Genomic DNA, 19,562 nt, shown 5'->3' on the forward strand with positions numbered 1-19,562 from the left:
TTGGAATGCATGCTTACTAATTGAGTGTGTTTAAATTTTTGGTTGGTAATATGGATTTTGAGAAATATGATCTGGCAATACAATCTGCCAATGAGGTAAGCAGCATTTTGATGCCACCAATCTGTGGCATGACAGTATGCCACTGAGAAGTAGGTAATTTATTGCTCCATTAGGTTACATGGGGGAACCTCTGGTTTTCCAAATACAACAGAGAAAAACTGAAACAAACCCATCAGGTCTCCCTAAATATCACACAGGAAAGCCATAATTATGCTTGCAAGCCTTATCTCACAGAAATAAAAGAGAAAAAAGCCAAAGTTTACAAAACTAACACATTCAGGAAGCATCACCTAATAGAATGCTCAACCTACACAACAGTGAGGCTCCAACTCCGGTCCGCTGAGCATCGGGCATTTCAAAAGGGATCCACCTTGATGCTAAATGCATTAGAACCAGAATGACGCTTTACCTCTGAGGTCCAGAGGCGTAAAAAGTGGCTGGTATACTGTTTATGCCAACGGTAACAAAAGGGTTTTAAGCATGCCCAGATAGTATTTAATCTAATCCTATAGAACATGTTCAAAGAAGAATACATGTGCAGTCAACTGTAAAACAAAAACCATCTTGTGACTTCATCAATGTACTTGCTCTGTATTCTAACGTAAGTCGAAATGTACTTCTGTATACTTCCTATGGTAGACATACTTACAACGACGGACTCTTTATTAACTACACCAAAAAAAACTCAGGGTCTGTAAATAAAGATTTGCTGATACAACTTAAAAACAAAATGAAATGACCTAAGCCAGCTTGGAAAATAGAAGGGAAAGTAAATATATCTCTCTGAGAAACACCGGGATTTCCTAACATTAGAAAGGATTAATTTTTAAAAGCAAGAATAAAATATAACTGACAAAAATGATTCACTCCATCAATACCAGCAGTCCTGTAGAGAGTTGAGGTCTGGTAAGAGTTGTATGGGAAGCTAAGTTTATTGGGAGGAACCTGAGAAAAACCCAGTTCTCTGGATGAGGAAATACAGGCTAACGCTGCTTTTGAATTTGGAATGAATCTGCCACTTGGAATGGTAAGAATACAAAGTATGGAAAAAGAGCAATTGCGAAGAAAAGAAAAAATTAACGCTTGTTTCTAAGAATGCTGCTGCTTTGTTTTATGAACTAGTCTATTTGTTTTGGCTCCAACTAAACTCAAGAATGTTTCTGCATATTTTACAGTGTAGTTTATAGACATCAAAGGAACAATCTCCCCTTTCATCATTATTTACACATAAAAATAATGCAATTTGTGGTGCATGTAAGATGTTACTTCTTAAAAAGCTCTTGAGTCTAATTTATTAATTGCCTGAGATTTAAAGTTAAACAAGGCTGAGATGCAAATCATGTTATCCTGAAATATTTTACCACCAAATCTTGTTTTATTAATGAGATTTTGAACAGCCCTATGAATATTTACTTAGGTGGTTAGAAGGCTTTATGAAGAATCCTGGAGCAAGTGACAGAGACATAAAAACAAAGGCTTCTGCCTCTCTTGAAAAAATGGGGGCTGTTTCTTTGTTTTTAATTCCTCTTTTTCTCTGTGCTTCCAACATTAAAGCATTCCTGTAACCCGCCAACCACCCCAGTGCTCTTTTGCTCCAACTCTTGAGTTTCAGTTGCTACTACTGCTGCTCTGATAGCAATAGCCTCCTACTGACAACCCTAGAAATAACATTTTGCCAGCTTTTATGATGGCATGGCAGCATCACATGAATTTTTTCCAACTGTATACGTTTGGAAAACACAACGCACAAATAAAACCAGGCTTATTTTGCTTCATTTATTGATTTCGATTCAGTTCCTTAGAAATGCCGTGTTAAAGCTATACAAGTTAACTCCCTACATTATATATTTCCTTAAGCAAAATATTCCCTAAAAATAACACTGTATAAAATGTAACAGAATGAACCAGAGCTGTCTTCAAATTTTTCATGATTTATAAGGCACATTTTGCAGAATCAGTTATGATAATACAACTGTTTATTTATAACTTCACTTTTTTTCTCATATACATATATGTATGTGGACATGTATAGTCATTCTGTCTTCTCTGAAAAAGCATACACATACAGATAGCACACACAGATTCCATTTCCTTTTTAAGACATACACACGTATCTCAATCTAAACATGGATGTACGCATAGGATCATGTAAAACACAGCTAGAAGTACTTATGAAGTGAGGTGTTACACTTCAGTAGCAACAAAGATGATCTGGAACAAAGTCCTCTCACAGGCTGGTTCTCAGCCAGTCTTGCTCCATTTCCATCTAGCCCCTTCCCCTCTTCTATCACCAGGTCTCTCCTGCTGCCCTTAAGGCTGCCCATCTCGCCCCTGAAGATGCCTTTCAAGTTCTATTCCTCAGGTTCCTAAATTACCCTCTAGCTCTTTCTCTCTCCCTTCTCCTCTAAATACCACTTCCTAGTCCTTCAAGTGAGATGATCTCATCTAATTGTTAGGAAGAAAGTCTTGGATTAAACGATTTCACATTTGAGTGTGAGTTATTTCAAGTGGTTTAATGTGTTAAGACATCAAGTGATGTTTGCATTTTTAAAAGGAGAGTTTGCCAACCCAAAGGCTTAGATATTTAACTGCAGATTTGTGTAGGGGGTGGGGGGGGTGGGAGTTCCTACTTCTTCCAACTGCACGATTGCTGCAGATGTGCTTGTTGTTGTTGTTAGCTGCCATGGAGTTGGGGCTGGACTCGTGGCAACCACATCAGGATTGGATTGTTGGGATCCACAGAGTTTTCAATGCTGATTTTCGGAAGTAGATTGCTAGGCCTTTATTCCTAGTTTGTCTTAGTCTGGAATCTCCACTGAAACCTGCTCAGCATCCTATCAAAACACATGCCTCCACTGACAGACAGGAGGTGGCTGCTCTTGAGGTGCACTGGCCAGAAAGGGAACCCAGGGCTCCTGCATGGAAGGTGAGAAGTCTACCACTGAACCACCATTGTCCTTGCTAATGTGCTTAAAGCTGGTTTAAAATAAGCAATGATAGATACACAATTCAGCATTTAATAACGAGGGATTATATTCTTTAAATCAATTACGTGTTTATTTTTTGGGTGCCCAGTACTGTGGGTGTATGCAGAATCCAGAAGCATGAGACATGAAATACCATCAGGGTCATTAAACACCAAATAGGACTTTACGAGAGTAAACAGTCTCCAGAGACTGAGCAGTCAGAGAAGCTCCATGGAGGAGGTACGGAGGACCTTGCAAGAGCCTTGCTAACACTTGACAAGTGTGGGGGGTGAATGAGAGACGGCATAGGGAGGAAGCTGTGTAGCATGAGTGAGGGCAGGGTGTAGGAAAGGACATGGTCCTTGGGGACAGGGAGAACACTAGCTTGACCAGAACAGAATGTGCAGGCTGAGGAGCAGTGAGAAATGGGATGGGCTTTGAAAGCCAGGTAGAAGAATTTGGTTTGGATGTTGTAAACAATCACTTACATTAATTTAGTAATAAGACACAGTAAGAAATTAAAATACTATCTAAAGATGTAAAATGAAAAAGAATAAGTCCCATTTCCCCAAAATAAGCACGGTTACCCATTTTTGAAGATCCTTTCAGGAAATTTTAAATGTATGTATTTTACACTGTTTTCTCTTACTACATGTTGTCAATCTTTCCTCATTTTCACATAGAGATCTATCTCACTCTTCTAAAATGGCTGTATAATATTCCATAGCATAGATGTACCATAACTTAGGTTTTTTTCTCCCCCAGCTTTTTGCTCAATCAGTGCTGTGAAGATGTTGTAATTTCCTTGCAAGGGTATCCATGGGATAAAATCCTAACAGCGGAGCTCCTGGGCCAATTGTTATATGCATTTAAGATGCTGCCAGATGCTGCCACACCACCCTGCAAAGAGTTACAGTGATGTACGCTCCCAGCAACGGGGCACCAGGCTGCCTGTTTTCTCACATTTTTGCAATCACCAGGTCTTTTTTCAAATTTAAGGTTTTTGCCAATCGGGTGGCAGCCAGACCTTCTAAAAGGTCCCATCTTTGTAGTTTTGATTTACTTTTCTTTAATTATATATGAGAATGTGTAGTTTTTGTATGTCTACTAGACATGATTTTTTTTGTCTGGAAATTCTGTGCTCATATCCTTTGCTCTTTTTGTCTACTGGGTTGTGAGTCTTTTCCTATTGGATTCTAAGCGCTCTCTGCAAGACAGGGCCATCATGGTGATTTAAGATTTCTCTGGCAGTGTTCTCCATACTGGCCTGAAGCTGAGAGACTTTTGGCAGGGACATCAGCAGAGAGGAGGCTGTTTTAAATCAATCGCAAGATGAGAAGGGCTCCAAAGAGGGTCATATCAGAGGAATAAGAAATACGTTCAAGGAGTCTGGTGATAGACTTGAGACAAACTGGGAAGAAGGAAAGATAGGAGATAGATGAGCTCAAAGTTTCTAACAGGAAACAGAAAGATTGGGGATAACCCTGAGAAACTGGGAAGAAGAGCCAATTTGGAAGGGAAGACAGTAACTCAGTGCTGTAGTTCCTAAGTTTGCGATGGTGGTGTATCATCCAAAAGAAGATGATTTACAGGCAGGGTGAGATATAGGACCAAATCAGGAATTAAGCCTACACTTCTGGGAATCATCTCTATAAAAGTGACAGCTGAAGTCACAGAGGAGATGCGCTCACTGTGGAAGGGACAAGAAGAAGCAAAAGTCCAGGACTTAGGCTTGAGGAATGCCCACTAGGAGGAAGACAGGCCAGTAAAAAGAACAACCTGGAAGCCAAGAGAAGAGTGAGCTTCTAGAGCAGGGTTCGGCAAACTACAGCTAGCAGACCAAATCTGGCTGCCAGACTTTTTCTAAGTAAAGTTTTATTGGAACACAGCCTCGCCCATTTGTTGACATATTATCTATGAATGCTTTCATACCACAATGGCAAGAGCTGAGCAGCTGCAACAGAGACCATATGGCCTACAAAGCCAAAAATATTTATTTTCTGACGCTTTACAGAAAACAAATGTTTGCCAACCCCTGTTCCAGAAAGAAAATAGTGGTCAATATAATCAAATACTGCATAGAGTTAGAGGATGATTAGAATTAGAAAAAAGCTATTGAATTTAGAGAAGAGATAATGGACTACTTTGTAAAGTAAACTTCCTCTCTTATGTCAGAATTGGAGAAAGGATCTTAGTGGAGTGGATAGAAGAGTAAAATCATATGCATATATACATCAGAAAACGTACAGCAAGAGGTTGCTTGATAGCTAGTAAGAGAGATAGTGGAAAATGTCCATCTGTTCATCTGTCCATTCACCCCTTGGAGAAGGACGAATGTCACCAAGACCATGCAGACTGAAGCTGGAAGTTAACAGGGTCAAGAAAGCAGGGAAAGGGAACCGTTGTACGTAGCAGTTCACTGGTAAATGTTTAATAACAGGCTCTCAAAAAAAAAAAAAAAAAAAAGCCCTGATTTGAAGCCTATCTCCAATGGTGTATATACTGCCACCATGACCAGTTTTACACTATCAATGGTTTAACACCTAATTCTTAGAATTCCTGACAAGGTAACAACTGCCCAAGCCAAAAGCCACAAGCAAGCCCTTATAGCTGGCTCTGGCATACCACTGATTGTAGAGTAAACCTGGATGTTGACATTACCAATGATGAAGTTGGAGATGGGATATAGGAAAACATCAGCTCAAGGTGTTGAACTCTCCTAGGAATAAATTCTGGGAAGCAAGAGACAATAGGGTGATAATTAAAAGGAAGATGCAAAGGCACAGACTTCAGTATCGATGAGAGGTGAAAGAAAAGCCGGTTAAGAGTCACCAGAAGCTGACCAGAAGGCAAGCGTTTGTTAGAATGAACAACGAGGCATCTTCATTTAGGAGACAGCCAATCAAATCAAGAAACCACAGAAGTACTTAATAAAAATAATTTAGTACATTATGTCATTATTAAATCTTCTATTAACTAGCCTTCTATATAACCCAGCACTTCTGAATATACATGTGGATGTAAATATACACACAATTATGTATATATGCATATGTACACACATAGTAGTCATTCAATAATTTTGGTTGTTGATTGGTACGTTTATATATTTCAGTGATATATACAGATATATGTTCATCATTTAGCTCATAATAATTAACACTAAAGTATTTCCAAATAGTTTCTTGTTCAATTTTTTAAATATTAAAAAAACTAAATGATGCATATTTATTTCAATAGCTGATTAACCAAAGCAATTCATTTTTTGAAACCATACAATAAAGTTTACTACACATAATCATTTGTTGTTGTGTGCCGCTGAGTCAATTCCAACTCAGAGAGACTCTACAGAACAAAGTAGAATTGTCCCATAGGATTTTCTTGGCTGTGATCTTTACGGGAGCAGATCACCAGATCTTTCCTCCCACAGATCCGCTAGTGGGTTAGAACTAAACCAGCGACCTTCTGGTTAGCAATCGAGCACTTAACCATTACACCACCAGGGCTCTTGACACAGTCACTTAGTGCCTTCCAAAGAGTTAAATTTACCTAGCCATTGGTGAAGGAGACTGTTTCTACCTGCATTCTTCTACTCACACTCTCACACATTCATGCGTTCACTCATCAAACCTTAAGTGATTCCTTGGTATATACAAAGCAATGTTCCAGGGGCTAAAAATACTCCCATAGTACTTGAAGGATTTTGTCTACTGAACAAAGAATCTTCTTTGACTAGTTTTTAAATATAATAATAATTTGCCAAAGAATAGAACTGGAAGAAAGGTATGGGGTAAAATACCTTTGGGGTAACTGCTCATTTACTGCCATTGCCTTTCCTTGCTGTAGGATGAAAGGTCATAATTCACCACCACACTGTATCCCAGCCTGTCTTCCAGAGGATTCTTTCTGGAAAATAGCATTTTGCTTTATGCTACTGTGACTGACTGGCTCTGTCTTCTTTTCTCAGTGAGCAGGCAAGCCTTCTCGGGTGGGATGAAAAATACATTTCTATTCTTAGCATTATTAATTCTAATTCAGGAGGGAGCAAAGAAAATGCCACTTCTCTCTGTGCCCTTAGGACGTGAACGCAGGGGAGACAAGAATTAAATAATGAACAGGTCCCAAACAAAGCCATCTGATGCTAGGCACTGAGATTTCTTTCTGTTTCTCAATGCCACTGAAACCCCACAATGAGGTTTGTAATTTTATTCTTTGGAAGATGGATTCCTGTAAGCTTTTCACACAGTGAGAACTGCGCAATCTTATGAAATATTCTTTTTTCCCCTCTCAAGCCCTTCTGGTAACACAGACCAGATTTCTAGATGTCCTACTGGCAGCTGACCTTTTCTCGTGAACTCAAGTCAGTGGCCAAGGACAGAAGCATCAGTGCTTTAAAATCTCTTTTCTATGCCTACGAGCAAAAATTTTACAACATTTCTCCTTGATACGAAATCTCTGCTTGGACATCTGGCTTCACAGTGAGGAACTTTCAACACACTAGCTTCAAAGAAAAGGACTTAGCAGTGGTGTGTACTGATGCCAAAAGAATGTTCCACAGGCTTTCTACTGAACTATTTCTAACAATTTCCCCAAATGAACTTCTGCTGTGAGTTCAGTGACTAGTGCTTGCTGGCTAACATTTAGATAACCCGGCTTTAATGTACAGGCTTTTGGGGGCGCTTGCCCTGGAGTATACAATTTACGCTCTCTGAGAATATACATAAGGTAAGGTATTTTATTAGATTCTGCTTAATCTGGCAAAATATATCACTATTATACAAGCTTTGACTTATTTTCCCATATCTGCTATACCATCACAAAGTATTTATAAGCTGGCTAGTGTTAAGAAAATAACATGAGACTAAAGCGACATCATTAGTCACCAGAGCCTTGGTCTATGATCCGGCATCATTCATTTATAGCATTTCCATTGAACCAAGCATTGTAGTAAGTGCTTGTTCTCAACAAGCCTAGAGTCTAGATAGATAGAGATTTAATTTAAAAAAAAGAGGTTCACAAGTTCCTATCCGCAATTCTGAAATCCAAAAATGCTCTGAAAACTACGTCTTTTCGAAAGGTTGCTGCTAACTTGTTTGGTAACAAAATCTGACTGATGTTGTGAGGCTATTTATAGTCTTTATTTATCCCACTTATTGGGGGATATTTACATGTTTCACTGCACATTTATGTGTTTGAGTACCATGTGCAGCTCAGGCCCTACGGGGTATAGATTACACACCATATTACCTTGCTAAAACATGCAGGTTCTGATTTGTAAGACACACTCAACCTCAAGGTTTTGGAAAAGTGATTGTGGAGCAGCGTTAGAATGCACCAAGAACCTCACTAGAGGAATGAACAAGGTTGGCATGACATTTAAGTCTTAAAGGAAAGGAGAGGTCATGAACATTTCAGGCAGATGATGAGGTGGAGAGAGAATAACATCTAGACAAGAGCTTCTCAGACTGTTTGGCTTCAGGACCCCCGTACACTCTTAAAAATCAAGAATCCCAAAGAGGTTTTGTTTATGAGGGTTATATCTGTTGAAAATTACCACTTTAGAAATTAAAACTAGGAAATATGAAAAAATATTTATGTACGTATTCATTTAAAGTGACAGTAGAAAACCATTATGTGTCAATGTTAACATAGATAAAAAAATTTTGATGAAAAATAACTGTTTTCCAAAGGAAAAAAACTTAGTGAGAAGAGTGACATTGTTTTACATTTCTGAAACTCTTTTTGGTGTTTGGCTTAATAGAAGGTAGTTGGATTCCCATATCTGCTTCTGCATTCAATCTGTTGCAATACATTGCTTTGGTTAAAGCATAGGGAGGAAAACTGGTCCCACATAGATCAGGAGAAGTATTTTAATAGCGTTTTCAGATGATTGTGGATATGCTTTGTTACTACACCAAAACTTGACAAGCACTGGTTTCTTAAAGGTTAGCTGCAATGTGGAATCTGAAACTATCAGTGAATTTTTCATACAGTTATGTTAAAATCCACTGGTCTCTCTTGTAGTTTGCAAGGATCTTTCAACCATTCATATTTTTGTAACACCAGGCATTGGTCATTTGGAAGACACTGGTTCAGTGAGTTACATAAATCTTCCAAATGTTGATACACTTCATTATAATACTCCTCACCCCTTCACGTCATTAATACCACCAGCGATCTCATCAGAAAAGTCTGTAAGTACTGGGAAGCTGTCAGGATTACAATGCAGAATACAAGCTTTCCAAAATTCTAATTTTTGCTTGAAAGCTGAAATTTTATCATTAGCAATGATACAGTCAATTGTTGTCCTTGACGTGTCAGGCTCACTTCGTTCAATTTCAAGAAAATATCTGCCGAATATTCAAGTCTGAAAAAGCATCATTTGTCAGCCATTCTCTAAAGTGACTAGAGTTCAGCTCACACTCAAATGCAGAACTGCTTTTCCTTGAGACAGCCATCCTACTTCAGTATGCAGAAGTGCTTTATGTGTACTTCCTATTAATATTAAAAAGATGTGTCCTCACAGGTTGAGATTTAATAAAACCAGTATATTTTATTACTTCAGTTTCTTTTTCTTTAAGTCACGAGTATGTGCTGATGAAGAAAATCATGACTACTAGTGCTGCTTGTGTCAATGCCTTGTTTTGTGCTAAGGTGTCATCAGTTGTTAACACAGTGAAAAAGGCAAAAAATGTCTTAGTGTTATTAGGAAAATAGGTTTGACCTCATGGAGTCCTTGAAAAAGTCTAAGGGACCTGCAGGGGCCTAAGGACATCACCACGAGAACTGCTGGTTTAGACCATAAGTGTTTCATATGCCATGCTGACAAGTTTAGACTTTATTTTGTGGGCAATGGAAAGCCCACTGATGAATTTTAAGTAGCAACCGATATGTTCAGATGAGTGTTTTAGAAAGGTCAGTCTTCCTAGATAGGAAGGACTGTAGTAAACAGGCCAAAGATGATGAGGGTCTGATTGAAAAAACAGGAACTAGTGATTGGGAGGTGGGCAAGAGTTTGGAGATATTTAGGAGTTATCTCTAGGAACTGGTGACTGGGTACCTATAAGAGGTAAGGAAAGGGAAGTATTTGTTCAAAGGGACTTCTAGGAACCTGACTTGAGTGACTAGGTGGATGACGGTGATACTTTAATTCACATAATACAAGATGAAGAGCAGGTTGGGGTAGAGGAAGAGAGAGGGGAAGATAAATTCAGTTTATGGTATGCTGAGTTTGAGGGGTCTATCTATGGGCCACTCAGGAGTCTCTGGGTGGAGCAGATGGTTAACATGCTGGGCTGCTAACTGAAAGGTTAGAGGTTTGAGTCTACTCAGAGGTGCCCTGGAAGAAAGGCCTCGCAATCTACTTCTGAAAAATCAGCCTTTGAGAACACTATAGAGCACAGTTCTACTTTGAGACACATGGGGTCACCATGAGTCTGAACTGACTCAACAGCAACTGGTTTCTTATTTTGGCCATTCAAGTGAAAATGTCCAATGATAGTTAGAAATATAGATTAAGAGCACAAGGCAGAGGTCTGGGTGGAGGTGAAAATTCAAAATTCATTTGCATGGAAGCTTACATGAAGGAATGAGATTGTCCAGAGACAGTCTATACAGAGAATATGAAGAGGCCTGATTAACACCTATATTCGAGCACAGAAATGATAAAGAGGAGATAAGAAAGGGGAATGAGAAAGTTTCAGAAAGATAGATGAACCAGCAAAGCACTGCCACGGAGCTAAGGGAGTTCTTAGAGACTGTTTACGTGGCAGATTAAATCACTGTTCACAATTGTTCATGGTCTCCTACTAGAGTAGGTGTACATTTCCCAGCCCTATAGATGTAGATGGAAATGAGGTTGAGGGCGCAGGATTTTTTTTCCTCATTCTTTTGCACTTTTGCAGTGCACCATGAGGAGGATGGATACACCAGGTAGCCATCAGCCCAGGAAGAATGTGGAAACATGCAGAGCTGGGCTGAATCCAGTCTAAAGCCTGGAGTCAAACCCAGTCAATCCACAGCCTAAATCAGAGTCTCCCCAGTGACCCACAGCCATGCTGTGAGAAAAATAGATGTTTATTACTATAAGCTACTGAGTTTTCGGGATTATTACACAGCATTATTATAGTAATAGCTGACTAACACAGGTTCCTTGTTTAATGTTATAAAGAAGTCAAACAGGCTTCTAGGATCAGATAGTAGGCTGTACTTCCTTCTCTAAAATGAGTAAATAAGAGTAAAAAGTAGCAACAAAATGAAACAAAACAAAAAAACCCATAAACTAACAGCAGCCAAATGGCGGGGGGGGGACCCCACCAAACCCATTGGTGTTGAGTTGATTCCAACCACAGGTAGACGTAATACAAAAAAACCCTCAAAACCCTGGGACTGAGGGAAGAACATGACCCTGAGGCACACTGAGGAGTCGCACACTGACTGACTCAACTTCAAAATCTGCCAGTCCCCTGGATGCACTACTTTATTATGAGCCACCAAAATCCTGAGAGTTCTCATGAATATTACCAAATTTGGAGAAAAGACAACTGTGTGGGTAACCTCATACTTTTCTGACTGGGAGGATACAGGTACATATCAGGGCTGACCAAGAGAAGGGAAGGCTAACTGGGGAGAACCCTAATTGGGGTAACAAGTCAAAACCCAAGGGGAAAGAAGACACTACCACTGAGATAGTGTGAACCCTGAAAAGCATTTAACAAAATCTCAGAGACCTAACAGTCAGACTAACAAGACTGCATGCATGTGTCTACTCCAGTTTTTCCTTCCCCTTCCCTCAGGCTAGAGAACGTGGACAGATAACCACAAAGCAGTTTTGGTTACAGAGAGAAGAGAATCACTGTGCTTCAGAAAAATTTGATATTGAATGGCTATCACCTAGACACACCCTTGTTAATTACTGAATTTATCCTGGTTAATCTAAACTTGAGGAGCCCTGGGCACAGGGGTGATGTGCTTGGCTGCTAACTGAAAGGTCGGTGGTTTGAACCCACCAGCTGCTCCAGGGGAGAAAGATGTGGTAGTTTGCGTCTGTAAAGATTTACAGCCTTGGAAACCCTAGAGGGCAGTTCTACTCTGTCCTATTGGGTTGCTATGAGTAGGAATCAACTTGGTGACAATGGGTTTGGTTTTCTGGTTTTATTTCTGAGTGATGGGATTTAGAGGGATTTTAAAAATTTTACCTTTGCTTTTTTCCTGCATTTTGAATTATTTTTAAAATAAGCATATGTGATATTCTTTTTTACAAAAACAACACAGTGGATTCTCTTTTTTTTTTTTAAAGACTGATGCAAACGTACCACTATATTAATTAAGAAAGCTGATTCTGGATTCTGGGTGATAGGGATATAGATATTTTCTTCTTTGTACTATTTTGTACAGTTGAGGAATGAATGGGAAATTAAAAGTGGACCTTCAGTATAGAGTACTGTGGTGGATTTAAGATGGCCTCAAAATCCCGTTGAGTGGTGGAATCTATTTTCCCTCCCCTTGGCCCTGTGACCTGTTTTGACCAATAGAATGCGGTGGAAATGACACTGTGAAACTTCCTAGGCTGGTCCTTAAGAGGACAGCTTCTGCCTTCATCCCTTCCAATGTTCCCTCTTAGATGCCGGCTGCCATGTAAAAGGTCTGACTGTTCTGTTGGGGAGAGAGGCTGTATGGAGGGGGCCTGGAACAATCTTGAATATTCCAGTTCCTGCCAAGCTTTCTGCTGAATGGGCCCATGAAGAGGCCAGTCAACGCCACATTGAGCAGAAGAACACTGAGCCAGCTGATCCTTGCCTAAATTCTTGATTCTAAGACTAATGAGCATATAACATAGTTGTTGCTTTAAGCTACTAAGTTTTGGGGTGGTTTGTTATGCAGATAACTCTTTTTAGAAGCATGATTTTAAATGCAGGAATGAGTTAAAGCAGTAAGCAAGTGATAAAGAAGAGTTTTGCTCTGGATTTTTAAATACATGTTACACTGAAGCATAAACGATCTGTTTTCATGAATTACTTTGTCTCCATAACTCTTTTTACACTAAAGGAATTCTATTCTGTGGAAGACCTTGCTTTTTCTGCTGTTTCTTAGCGAGGATCATGCCTGCTGCTAGATCAGCTACAACTTTTCCCTTAATGCCCACTGAATTCCTTCAGGCTGGGAGCTCTTCCTTTTCAGACAAGCAACTCTCATTGTTTCTTACAGTAAAAGTGACATAGATAATTTAGAGTTAAAATGAAAAAAAAAAAAAATCACCAAAAATCCCATGAACCACTGGTATAATTTTATATACAATTTCAGTCTTTTTTATTTTATATGCTTTATTTGAGAAATTATGCTTATATTACATAAAATTTGGAATTTGCATTTTCATTGGAGCCTTGGTGGTGCAGTGGTGGCTGCTAACCAAAAGGCCGGCAGTTCAAATCCACCAGTGCCATTCGTTGGAAACCATATGGGGCAGTTCTACTCTGTTTAAAGATATCTTGTGAACATTTTCAATATCCTTAAATATTCTTCTCCAACATCATTTTCAATGCTGCATAGCTGTCAGTTTATGAGCTATGGTGAAAAATAAAGCACAGAAAGGAGATAGAGAATGCTGGGGCTGGGGATGCATGGCACATAATAGGAGCTCAATAAATATTTACTCAGTAAATGAATGAATGTTATAATGAGCATCCTTTTGGCTAGCTAAATCTTAATGCAACTCTTTAATTACCACCTTAGGATAAATTCTGGAAATGGGTCAAACACTAGGCAATTTAATAATGATAGGTATTGCAACTTTTCCTCCAGATACGTTTTATCAAGTTATACTGCTCCAGACTGGTGGCCCTTTAAATAGACTTTAATACTTTATACCTTAAGTTTTCTCTAAAGAATTACTTTGATGAAAGGTGTTATTTATCTATGGAAATATTGTAAGCTCTGGCAGAGTGAGTACTTGCTCTCCATCTCTATTCTTGATCACCGTCTCCATTCTTGAGAGCTCAGCCCATCACCAACCCAAGAAGTAGGGTAAAGTATGTTGAACAACTGGCATGCACGCTGTTTGGGCAGCCTTATTTAATATGCCCACAGATGAACGTATTTGATTTCAGAAAATGAAGCCTCATGGTGACTATGCCTGTCTCTGAGTATCTATATGTATAAAATAATCAAATATAATTAGAATGTCTAAACCAAAGACCTGTTGTAAAAATACTGCATCATCCAGGGTCCAAGCAGAGAGAAAATTAGACTGAGGATATCCAGGTTCATTTACACCCTTGGTCACTGCTTCTCTTTCATAATCAGAACGTAAGAGACTCAAGTATGGTGTAATAGTTAATAGCTGAGGCTCTCAGGTCAGACAGACTGTAACTTGAACCTGGCTCTGACAACTGTTTAGCACTATGACCTTGGGCTGGTTATCTGACCTCAGAGCTTCAGTTTTCCTATTTGTACAATGGGGGTGATAGAAATACCTTCCTCATAAAGATTACTGTTAGGCTTAAACAAGATAATGGAACAGGAGATGTGAGCCTGGTACATGCTGAATAAACATCAATTATTAGAATTATTAGTCTTACTATTTTCATTCATTATGAATGCTAATGAACCAATTATCTTAGCAACTCTAAAGTAAGTTAATAAAAATAAATGTCATTCACTTTACACGTAATTTGAGTGATCAAAACTGAACTATGTCCTACCTATCTCCATTGCATTTTTAATTCATTATTTTTAGGTATCTACAGTATACATATGTTTTAGAGGTCATAAATACAGCAGATATATATAAACCGCCATCTTTTAAATTTGGTCTTTATGATTTGGCACTTTGTTGAAAATAACATTTGAATGTTTTTCCCTACTAACAGGCAAATGGATTAAAACTGCAAAAACACAAATAATTAAATATACTGATTACAGAAGTCGCTAGGTGGCACAAATGGTTAAGCAATATACTACTAGCTAAAAGGTTGATGGTTTGAACCCAGCCGGAAGTGCCTTGGAAGACAGGCCTGGCGATCTGCTTCTGAAACATCAGAGCCTTGGAAACCCTATGGGGCAGTTCTACTCTGCACAAGTGGGGTCACCATGAGTCAACAGACTCGATGGCAACAAACAACAACATACTAATTATAATTCTTTTAACTCTAAGATTTTTTTTATACTCTAGGAAATGATACTACAACTATATTGTTATCATGGAGTAACTTAATTCATGTCCCCCCTTTTGGTTATATTGGGATTCAATTATTTATTTAAAATCTGGAAATTATCGCCGCTTGGTATTTGGACATCAACTGAAAAAGAAATTCATTTAAAATAAGCTTTTTGTATTACTAAAACAATTTAAACTAAGTATGCAACTCAGTTCAAGCAAAGCAAAACAGTCATACAGATCAATGAACATTTTCTGTGCACGTATAAACAAAAAAGGCTTAAAAGGCTAAAAAGACTATCAGAATATGAAAAAGAAACAAGAAATACCTTTTTCTGTCTCATAACACGTATAGGGGGAAAAAGTTCACAGAGGGAAATCAATACGGAAAATGTCATTAACAAAAAAATAAGTCCTCACATTTAAAGTGAGGAGGCTGAATGTAATGACCTCTAAGGTTCTGTCCACCTCTAAGGTTCTGTCCACCTCTAAGGATTTTTTATTCTAGTCGATGCTGTCCAGGTTTAACGAGTACATATAACAGAAAACAACGTATATTAAAAAGAACTTGTCCCCCAATTACTCAGACTGTCTAAACTAGACTATAGAAAAAAAGATGGAGGGGTTAGGTAGAAAAGGGCAGCGATCAAACCCAAATGTTTCTGTTATTTTTCTTTACTTTGGATGATTACTCTCTATGCTTTAAGTATTGTTACAGCAAAGTAAACCACTAAAAAATAATCTTTTGCTGGGAATTGTTTAAAAAAAGTTTTTGTTCTCTTTTAAACCTTATTTATAAAGGTTTCCAGATGCTTATCCTCACAGATTAAACACAGCATGATGTAGACATTGAACAATAATATTCACTACGATGAGGCCAAGAAGAAACTTCTTTGAGATCTAACTGCCTACCACCTAAGGAATCAGGGCCCAGGGAGTCTTCTGTTGCTATGAAAGGTGTGAGTCTTTGAAGTTGCTTGGAAACAACATAGGTTCTCAGCAGCAACCAACCTGTACTATGTCAAAGCACCTCAAATGGTTGGCATTCCAAACCTCAAACAAGTTATTTCTCATTATGCAAAGACATAGTGAAAGGATGTGGCCAAAGAAGAGCATGTAAGTTGAAAGGTGACTTCTGAATTTATTAGCCAGCAGTTCTGGGTGAAAACAGGCATTGTAATTTCAAGAGACAATTCCAAAATGAGTGAATTCTCAAACCGGCACTCAAGAGACAGCACAGGGCATTTTCAAATATTTGTTCAATGTGAATGGACCGGGCTTGCCAAAAATGAGTTTATGTGTTGGCATAGGATGGCTTAGAGGGAAGTGGGCCTGAGTCACTGGCTACATCAAAGGCAGCATCCAGTGAATGGAATGACTGCAGGCTGTGTGAGCAAGCCAGATACCTGCATTCATCTGCCCACTGCTGGGATTTCAGGCCTCCTTTTAATTACATTAAAGCAGCTGGTACCACTGGTTACTGAAGTCTTCGGATTACCTTGATTGCTCGGTCATTATCTCTAATCAGCTGCTTCTTCTCATCTTCAAACTTTTGTATAACATCCTGGAGCCGCCTTTCTGCAGCAAGCTGCTGCCGGCTGTTCTCCTCTTTCAGAGAGGAAATGGTTGTCTGAAGTTCAGCTATGATCTAAAATGAAAACAGCATGCTATGACTTCAAATTCTTCAGTGAGAGGCATCTATTTTATATGTATTTATGCCTGACAAAGGGATGGCTTTGGCAAAAATCTACTCCGCAAACTAAGTATTTTCAATTAACATATCACACACCATCAAGCATGAAATTCCACACAATAAAAGACTATAATAAAACTGTGAATGGTGAGCAACTGCTGAACCAAATATATTTGGAAGACATTTCCACTATAACATTCCACACTATTTACTCATCAGAAGAAAGAACATCTGTGATCTCAAAAATATGAAAAGCGTCAGATTTTATTTTGCTGAAAAATATACTTATTAGAATGAGAAAAGTTGTTTTTCCTTTCATGATACTTTGAACTGTCATAACCAAAGAAAATAATGAAAGAAAATAACGAAACAGAGTTTAGTCTTCACAGCCACCTAATTCTACCCAATACTTTTTGAGTGTTTACTCATTTCTGCATATTGTGCTAAGCTCTTGAAGTTCTCGTGTTATTTACTCCTGTGAGACAAGCATTATGACTGACCATCTTTCATAAATGAGGAAACAGAGGCATAGGAAGAGGTCCAATAGTTTAAATGGCTGAAAATGATATACAACGAAGGAGACAGGCAGGATTTGAACCATGCAGCCAGATCAATAGCTGCACTAATCGGTTCCTCTAACCAGCCAACTTTGTGTTTCTTTTAAACAAGGCTTTGGTACTGGAGAAAAGTTTATTACGATGTAATTCCAAAAAGATTTTCTTCCTAACTCATATACTTCGTTAAAGTTTATTTTGGTTCAAGTAGTGTCATTTCAGAGACTCTAGTTCTACATTAGAGAATGGGATTCATGACTTGGTTCTCTCAAGTTCTCGAAGTAACCATATGATGAGGAACCTTTTACATTTAATGGAAGGAGCCTGGGTGGCTGAAAGCACTGCTCTTCCTTGGGTTTGGATGCATCCATCTCCTTTCAAAGTCAATGGTGATGACTTTTTATTTATTAATTTTTTTTATTATGCTTTAGGTCAAAGTTTACAGCTCAAGTTAATTTTTCATACAAAAATATATACATTCATTGTTTTGTGACATTAGTTGCAATCCTCACAATGTGACAGCACACTCCCCCTTTCTATCCCAGGTTCCTGGTGTCCATTCAACCAGTTCCTGTCCCTTCTTGCCTTCTCATCCTGCCTCTGGACAGGAGCTGCCCATTTGGTCTGTGTATCTGATTGAACTAAGAAGCACAGTCCTCACATGTATTATTTTTTGTCTTATAGTCCTGTCTAATCTTTGAAGAGTAGGCTTCAGAAATGGTTTCAGTTCTGGGTTAACAGAGTGTCCAGGGGCCATAGTTTCGGGGGTTCCTCCAGTCTCTATCAGACTATTAAGTCTGGTCTTTTTACGTGAATTTGAGTTTCTCCTCCACACTTTTCTCCCGTTCTGTCCAGGACTCTCTGTTGTGTTCCCTGTCAGGATGGTCATTGGTAGCCGGGCACCATCTAATTCTTCTGGTCTCAGGCTGCTGGAGTCTCTGGTTTATGTGGTCCTTTAGTCTCCTGGGCTAATATTTTCCTTGTGTCTTTGGTTTTCTTCATTCTCCTTTACTCCAAGTGGGATAGGACCAATTGATGCATCTTAGGCGGCCACTTGCAAGCTTTTAAGACCCCAGATGCCACTCACCGAAGTAGAATGCAGAACATTTTCTTAATAAGCTTTGTTATGCCCATTCACCTAGATGTCTTCTGAAACTATGGTCCCCAGGCCCCAGCCCTAGCTACTCTGTCCCTCAAAGTGTTTGGATGTGTCCAGGAAACTTCTTAGCTTTTGCTTTGGTCCAGTTGTGTTGACTTCCCTTGTATTGTGTATTGTCCTTCCCTTCACTGAAGTCGATCCTTGTCTACCATCTAGTTAATGGATGGTGACTTTTTAAAAGCAAGAAATAGTGCTGGGTTAGAATATAATTCTGTTGGTTCTATGGCAGGGAGGCTAGTTAGAGAGAAACACTGGACAAGTAATTTATCTGAACTGAAACTGAATTGAAGTGCAATTTTCTCAACTACTATTTGATGACAAAATAGCATTATAAAGCAATAACAGGAACTATCTGGAGCCCCTCCCAGAAGCCAAGTCCTATAGAAATTTTAGTTGTTACTACTGACATAAATTTTGTTGTTAGGTGCTGTCGAGTTAATTTAGATTCACTGAGATCCCATATGACAGAGCAGAACTGCCCCATAGGGTTTTCTTGGTTGTAATCTTTATGGAAGCAGATCACCATGTCTTTCTCCTGCAAAGCCACCGGGTGGGTTTGAACCGCCAACCTTTTCATCAGCAGTCCAGCACTCAACTGTTGTGCCAGTGTGGAGTATTTATACTTTTAGAAGTGTGCAAACTCATTGTAACAAAGTTAAATTTTTAGAATTCATAATCAAATAAGAAAATAATTGTGAAATAAGTGACAAAATACATAATAGTACTATATTAACATTAGCAAATGCAAAATTGAACTTTCTGCTATAAGTTGAAGGGGTTCTTTGACTGAAAATGAAGACATTTTCATCTATATTCTGAATTTTGATTAAAGGTTTTTTCCATTTTGGCATCAATTCAATTGTTACAGCACCGCAGTGACACAGGGAAGGTTAAATTCTTACAGTAGATGTGAAAAAGTGAGGATAATCAACTCACTCAGTGTCACAGAGCAGGAGAAGTCAGAGATAAGAAAGAG

At 38.8% G+C, this 19,562-nt stretch overlaps 1 protein-coding gene across 3 annotated transcripts in view; it reads right to left on the minus strand.

The window, feature by feature from the left end:
• Positions 1-19,562, minus strand: part of CEP112 (centrosomal protein 112) — a 443,305-nt gene that overhangs the window by 79,586 nt on the left and 344,157 nt on the right. For all 3 annotated transcript variants that reach the window (XM_023729297.1, XM_023729296.1, XM_023729295.1), the window contains one exon: positions 16,679-16,828. In XM_023729297.1, the coding sequence (XP_023585065.1) occupies positions 16,679-16,828 (150 nt within the window). The remainder of the gene's footprint in view (positions 1-16,678; positions 16,829-19,562) is intronic.

The sequence above is a fragment of the Trichechus manatus genome, unplaced genomic scaffold (genome assembly GCF_000243295.1).
Source record: "Trichechus manatus latirostris isolate Lorelei unplaced genomic scaffold, TriManLat1.0 scaffold00028, whole genome shotgun sequence".
Taxonomy (NCBI): domain Eukaryota; kingdom Metazoa; phylum Chordata; class Mammalia; order Sirenia; family Trichechidae; genus Trichechus; species Trichechus manatus.